This window comes from Cebus imitator, unplaced genomic scaffold, assembly GCF_001604975.1.
Source record: "Cebus imitator isolate Cc_AM_T3 unplaced genomic scaffold, Cebus_imitator-1.0 Scaffold277, whole genome shotgun sequence".
NCBI lineage: Eukaryota > Metazoa > Chordata > Mammalia > Primates > Cebidae > Cebus > Cebus imitator.
The window spans coordinates 2,010,966-2,018,390 of NW_016107592.1; the positions used below are offsets into that span (position 1 = coordinate 2,010,966).

Consider the following 7,425-nt stretch of genomic DNA (forward strand, 5'->3'; position numbering starts at 1 on the left):
AAAAAAAAAAAGAATGAGATAAGAGCCAGGCGCGGTGGCTCACACCTGTAATCCCAGCACTTTGGGAGGCCAAGGCGGGCAGATCATGAGGTCAAGGGATCAAGACCATGCTGGCCAACATGGTGAAACCCCGACTCTATTTAAAAAAAAAAATTAAAAATTAAAAAAAAAAAGGAATGAGATAAGAGACAAATAGTTTGTGTTTATTTCTTGGCACTAAGAGCATTAGCAGGGCAAAGGTGCAGTGGTGGGTTGCATTGTGGGGTCAGAAACTCCTGTCTTTCTAAGAGCCTCAAAAGGGGCTCTGCCTGGGTTTTGCAGAAAGATCAGGGTCAAGTCCCTCAGAGAGACTGTCACATGTCTCAGAATGCTAACACCTCAACTCCACCCTCCAGGAGCTGGCAGTCCTTTCCTTTTGTCTCTCCCTCCTCTTACCCTGACAACTCTTGCTGGGTCAAATATTCCTCTTACAACACTGATAACTCGGTCTAGCTTTTCTGTTTTCCCCTGCCCCCGTCAGTGTGAGAGCTTATCAAGAGAAGAAACTCAGTCTTAGTCCTTTTTGCAGGCCCAGAGTCTTATACAGGACCTGTCTGACACAGAGCGGGAGTTCTGTGTCTGTTTAATGAATGTCCAATGGTGGGTGGGTAGCTGGGTATGTAGATGTGTGTGTGTCCGGGGGGGTACTGTAGAAAGCTACCTAGCTAGTGTGTATTTAGACACTCAGGCTGCTCCAAAGCCTGGTCTGTCTAAACTCTAAATGTCATATTCATCTCAGAGCCTGCATGTCCCCAGCCAGTTCCCAGGCCCAAACTAATTTACTGAAGTCCTAACAAAAACCAAGCACTTTCCCTTATGTCATTTGATTCTGATGACAATCCTAAAGTTCTGCGATGGCCCCCATTTCACAGGTGACAGAACTTAGATTAAGTGGACTGTTCATGTCAGTGTCAGAGGTAGGATTTGAACCCCAAGTTGTCTGATGACAAAACCCTTAAAACCCTTATGTCATGCTATTTCTGGTAGGCGGTCACATTACCCCGCCCTGAAGTTCCTGCATGTCCTCTGAAGAAGGAAGTGATTCCGTGGTTCCCCCAGGGAGACTTCCCCACAAAAGTGAAGGGTGCAGGTGGGGCAGCAGGCACTGAGCTCAGAGCGCAGGAATGTAGGGAAGGCAGGCTCCTGCCCAGGCTGGCCCCCAGGAGGCAGGAAGTGAGGTGGGGAAGAACAGCCCACCTCCAGGAGCAGCGCTAGGGAGTGCCCAGGTGAGGGCTGGTTGTGGAGCCAAAGGGGCGGGGTGCAGACAGGAAGCATGGGAGAGGCAGAGGCATGAGGCAGAGAGAAGATAGAATAGAGATCAGCATCCCTAGCAAGAGTCCTCCTGGCTCTCATTGAAGATTCCTAGGTGACAATACTAGAGCAGAGAAAGACAGAGAGGCAGGCAGAGGGTGGAGACACATGGAGAGACAGACATGCACACAATGCAGACAGACACCAGACAATGTAGACAGGACCTGCACAATGGTGAGAGACAAAACACATTCTTTTCTCTCCCTGTCTCTCTGTCTCTGTCTCTGTCTCTGTCTCTCTCTTTCTCTCTCTCTCTCTCTCTCTCACACACACACACACACACACACACACACACACGCACAGCAGACTTACTGGAATTCAAAACTCTACACATATCTGAGACACATAGCCGTACCCACAGAAGTACAGGGCCAGGTACCTCCTCTGAGGCACAGACGAAGCCTCAGAGACACACACAGCACACAGAGACACAACGTCCCCGGAATATTTATGCAGCCTCATCCAGGTCACTTCTGCCCCTTCTGGGCAAATTATTTCCCTAGGCCCAGAGAAAGTCCGATTAACAAGAGCAGCAGCTAATGCTTTTGTCAGGCACAGCTAAACACATTAAACTCATTAGTTCATTTAATCTTTGCCACAATCCTATGAGGTAGATATTACTACCCCATTTTACAAACGAGGAAGCAGATTCAGAGATTAAGACACTTGCTTAAACTCCACAGCTGCCGAGTAGCAAAGACGTGGTTTGGACCCGATCAGTGTGACAGTCTACCAAGCCTGCATCCCCGTGGGGGCAGCATCCTGGGTTTCCTCTCCTGGAGAGATCTGGGCTGGAAGCATACGAGTTTGGTAGAAAGGACAAACTCTGGGGAATGCGTAATTGTGGGGCTGGGACAGGAGGGACCCTTAGGGGGCAGCATTACTCCTGGCCTGGTCCGAGCTCAGCCAGCTCTGAGGAGTGCCCTAGGAGGGAGGCAGCCTGCTCCAGCGGTTGGGCAGCTGGGCACTGGGGCCAGGGCATCGACCTCTGTGGGTGATAAAGCTGGGAACCCAACTGAGACTGCAGATCTGAAGGAGCTCTCTGGCCCAGCCGGCAGCCATTGTTCCCAGCCTCCAATCAGGAGCACCCACTTCCTGTTATTTTAGGCGGCAGGAAATGACCCCATCCCGCAGCCTGGGCCCCACCACGTCCCTCCCTCAGCCTCAGCAGGGCTGCCCAGGCTGTTGCCCAGATGCTGAAGGCAGAGGCTCACTCTCAGGCCAAGGCCTGGAGATGGCCCCCGAGCTGGACTATTACCACCCCCTGGGTCCAGGGCCACCTCCTGGTTCAACTGCTTAGGCTCCAAGCTGGCAGGCTTCCCACAAGACCCCAGGCTCTGCTGGGGCTACCTCTGCCTGCCAGAAAAAAGATTATGGGGTCCCCAAGACCAAGACGCCCACATAAAGCCAGTCACGGGAGGGAAGTGGTCCAGACCTTGTCACTGGCTGGCTTAGCCATGATAATTCAGCTTAGAGGTTTAGGGCACAGACTTAAGAGTCAGACAGATTTGAGTTCAAATCCTGCCTCTGCCGGTTGCTGGCTGTGTGACTTTAGGCAAGTAACTTCATCTCTCTGAGCCAAATCTGTAAAATGGGAATAATGCTAGTTCCTACTCACAGGACTGTGGCGAGGGGACAAATGAGACAATGCCCATGACATGCTGAGCATTGTGCCTGGCACAGAGAAGGCCCTTGATGAATAGGAGATAATAAGTGGGAGATAATTAATGGGCAACAACTCAGTTCACAGGGGAGTCTCTACCTGGCCCACATCTTCTCTTACAACTGGTGAGAAGAGCTAATAAGGGCAGCAATACCGTGTTCCCTACTCCCTCCCAGGCTCTCTGCTCCTCTCAGGGCAGAGCTGCAGCTGAGAGGTGGTGGAGGAAACACTGAAGGCTGTGCCCCTGGGTGCCAGGCAGAGCTACCACCAGCCAACAAAGCTGCATTATCTGGGCCTGGCTGCTTTGCTCCCTCACTAGCCACAAGGCCCAGCAGGGACCAAGGACATGGGTCCCAGTTGCCTGTGGCCTAATTTCCAGCCTGGGTCAGACCTGAGACCTGTCCTGATGGCCCTCAAGTATGGCCATTCTAGTCTGGGCCCAGCTTTCAGCCCCTTCCCTCAACTCTTCCCCATTATCCTGTCGGGAAGGGGGAACCTAGCTGGCCTGGTGCCCCTTCCACCTCATTTGCATATGCGTGACTGCACATTAGGGGCTCATTAGAGGCCTCATTATTGGGCCTACCAGCCCAAGAAGAGACTGGGAAGCTGTCAGGGGGAGGTGCCAGCCAGCCGGCTGCTGTATATATGGCCACAGCCCACTGCGCCATCCTCACCAAGTTCTACTCATCCCTTCAGATCCACCTCAAATGCTGCCTCCTCCATGAAGCCTTCCACAAGCAAACTCTACTGCCCACTATCACCATTATACCTGGTTTCCCTGCAGTGAACACATCTGCCTCCCTGGCCAGGTTAAGAGTTCTCCAAGGGTCAAGACCCTGATGCACTTCTCTGCCATCCACGTAGCCTGGGCCGAGCTGGCACACAGTGGGGCATCAACATAGGTGTGCTGGATAGCCGGTTGCACCCGTTTCTTGGGTCTTCTCTCCTATTCCCACTGTCCCACTTAAGGTATGGGGCCCCTCTGTTCCCTGGATACACCCTAGCTCATGTCTGCCTAGAACTCCTCTCTCCCCCGCCCTCTGCCTTATATTTACCTCCCACAATTCTAATCAATCACATCTCAGGCTTCTGAGGGAACTAAAAATAACAACAAAAACAAACTGCTGGCACTTATTTAGCATTAACTATGTGCCAGGGCCTAGTCTAAGTATTTTCTGTGTTCATCCTAATTAAATGATGCCAATGTCCCTGTAAGATAATTTCTAGCATGATTCTCATTTTACAGATGGGCAAACTTAAGACTTACGTTAAGCAACTTACTGAGGTCACACAGAGGTAAGTTACGAAGTGGAGACCTAAACGGTTTGATCCCAGAATCTACATACTGACTTCCAATTCCTGCTCCCACCCTCCCCTGTATTTCGTGACTCCCTGTTGGCACTGGTTGCAGGTGCATAACCACAATAATGATAATAACACTTTATTGCAGGTGTCTGGTGTCTGCGTGCCAGAATCCCTGAGTTACATCATCTCTTACCCTCACATTAACCCCACGAGGTTGATAACACTGCCCCCATTTTCCAGGGGCAGAAACTGTGACTCCAGGAGGTAAGTCACTTGCTCCAGTCCAGTAGCTGGCACATGGCTAACTGGGATTTCCATCCAGGTTTTCTGACCTGAGAGTGGACCCCACACTTGTCCTCTACTCCATGACACCCCCTGTTACTGCTCAGTGTGCGCGTGCACAAAGGAACTCAAAGGGAGCAGGGATCATGCCACATCCTCACAGAGACTCAGACCCATGCCTCAGACTCTCACAGGGCACATGCTGTGAGCATGCCATTTACTCCCAGAAAGCCTCATAGAGGACTCCTGACACCTTTGACTTTTCTGTGTGGGGAACAGCCACCATCCTGATCCAGGTTCTTGTGTGACTCCATCTAGATCCCTGTGTATAGAAGAGTCCTCCCAATGCAGGAGGGCTATATGCATTTCCCCCCCAACCCTCCCCCCACCACCCAGCCTCCACCTGCCCCCAGGATGGCCAAGCATCTCACCCATGCTCTCATATTCAGTCTAGGCATCCTACCCAAGTGCCCTAATTATAAACTAGCCACCAGCTCAGGCTCTTTATACCCCAGTCACCACCCCCACTCAGGCCCCCAACTATACACCAGTGCCAGAGGCCCTGAGGTGCAGAGGGCCAGTAAGCTGAGGATGGACTCAGGCTGGGCCTGGATGTCCCCTCTCAGGTTCAGCCGAACCAAGACAGACCCAGCCACTCATTTCTAGCCCAGCCTAAAAGCCTCCTGAAGCCCACCAGTCTGATGGTAGCCTCACCTCCCTGTTCTCCCAGCTCCCACACCCGAACAGTCCCCTAGAAGCATCCTCGTTGGCATGGGGAGGAACCCACCCACAGACCATCAGCCCCACCTTATCCTGGGCTCTCCGCACCCACGCACAAACTGTTTCATCCTGGGCCCACACCCTAAGGGGCAGGGAGGTGACAAGATTAGGCTCAGGACTCTATGGGGGTGTGGGGCCACCTCCCCCTTGAGTCAATAGGAACAGAACTTGGGTCCTCAGTAATCATGTTCTTCCCTCCCCTTCCAGGAAGAAAGAGAAATTGCCTCCCTCCAAAACCAAGCCCAACCAGAAACCTTTCCCCACCCCCTCATCAGCTGCTCCCAGATCCGAATGGGATTTGCAGAAGTCCTGGGCACTGGTGGTTGGTGGGGCGAGGGAGGGGAGGGGAGCTTTGGTGGTCTGGGGTGTGGGGAGAGAGAGGGAGAAAAGAGAGTAAGGAGGGAGGTATCAAAGCCTCAGGCTGGGGAATGATGTGGCAGGTCCGGAGAGTGCCGGCTTGCAGCCTTTACCTCATTCTCCAGTGAGAGACTCGGGCCCCGAGAGGCCGGGAAGGAGGGCAAGCAGGAGAAGCAGATTTACTTCTGTCCCCGAATCGGGCTGGGTGGGCTCCAGAGCAGGCCTGGCTGCAGGGGAGACGGCCCACTCCCCAGCTCCCGCCCTCGCCCCAAACAATGCCGCCTCCCCCTCCCCCTCGCCTTTATCCGGCGGGTTACTTGGCAGCAGCGGCTAGAGACCTCCCTCTCCCCTGCCCTCCCTCCCTTCTCCTCCCCGTCAGCCCGCAGCAGCAACAGGCCCTTTGCGCGGCAGCTGGACGGATGGGGTGGGGGCGAGGTCTGGGCCAGGGCCTGAGGGTAGGGATACTAAGTCCGAGGCCCCGGTATGCAGGGCCCAGGCCTGAGAATCCGGACCCTTAACACACTCAGGCTGGGGTCACATGTGCCACGGGGGATGGGGAAAGGGACGGAAGCCCTAGCTCTGTGGAAGAGGATCTTCAGGGCCTGGGGTGGATCGGGAAGGGACGTGGGGGCGGGGAAGCCGAGATGGCACTAAGCTGGGGCAGAAGGGTCACCCCAACAACTCCCGCGCGGGGTCCCCGCGGCTCCCGACGCCCGCTGCGTCCGGCACCGGGGTGGGGGAGGGGGCAGCTGTCAGAGGGTGCACGGGGATCCGGGAGCCGCAGCCGCCGCAGCCTTTATTTTTAAACTTCCAAGTGGTCAGAGGGCGCGGCGGCGGAGGGGTCCCCGCCCAGCCGGCCCGCCTCATCCTCGGCAGCCCCGCGGCCCATCCATCTCCCCCCATCTCGCCTCCCCGTGGCTCCCAGCATACCTAGGGGTGCGCCCGCCCCCAGCTCCGCATGCGGGCAGCTCTCCATGGCTGCGGCGTCACTGGGGGTCTCGGGGTCTCAGCGGCGACGGCGGCGGCGGCCGGTGGCCAGGACAGGGGTCCCGCGGCGCATCACGCCCGGCCCGGCCCGGCGGGCAGCTACTCAGAGGCAGGGGCGCTCCGGGGAAGGTCGAGGCAGGTGGCCTGCCAGGCTCGGAGGTGCCAGTTGCCCAGGGTCCCTTGGCTGCGGCCGCGATCCCGCTCCCTGACCGGCGCCGGCCCAGTCCCGGCCTCGGCCCAACCCTATTGTACCGCCCGGGCTGGGCCTGGCCTCCCGCTGGCGCGTACCAAATCCGACGAGGGGAGGATCCGCCCCAGCAGCGCCCCGGGACCCAGATCCATGTGTCCGCACCGCCCGCGCCACCCCCGCCCCGCAGCTCCGCATCCTCAGCCTCCCGGCGCCTCTCCCATGGCCACGGCCGAGCGGGCGCCACGACTCTGGGACTTAGCAGCGCCAGCTCCTTCCCCCTACGTTCGCGCGTTGGTACGCGCCACAGCGCCAGAGGACTATGTAGGGAGCGCTCGGGTGACTCACCCGCCGCGGGGACTGGGGGAGAGGGGGAGCGGGGCTGGGACTCCCTGATCCCACCCTGGAGCTTGGGGGTTCTGGCGCTGGGGCTGAGAGGGCAGCTTCGAGTCCAGATTCTCGCTCAAAACCACCTAAATCAAAACAGCCCGGGGGACGTCGGGAGGCATGAAGG

At 56.4% G+C, this 7,425-nt stretch overlaps 1 protein-coding gene across 9 annotated transcripts in view; it reads right to left on the minus strand.

Annotated features, from left to right (window-relative positions):
• The window catches only part of MAP7D1 (MAP7 domain containing 1), a 24,705-nt gene extending 17,557 nt beyond the window's left edge, over positions 1 to 7,148 (minus strand). For 2 of the 9 annotated variants that reach the window (XM_037728695.1, XM_037728692.1), the window contains exon 1: positions 7,013 to 7,135. In XM_037728695.1, coding sequence (XP_037584623.1) covers positions 7,013 to 7,109 — 97 coding nt within the window. In that variant the 5' untranslated portion in view covers positions 7,110 to 7,135. Of the gene's footprint in view, positions 1 to 5,850; positions 5,934 to 6,667 lie in introns of those variants that run through there. The other 7 variants (XM_017501066.2, XM_017501064.2, XM_017501067.1 and 4 more) reach the window with 6 other exon arrangements.
• Between the last annotated feature and the right edge of the window lie 277 nt (positions 7,149 to 7,425).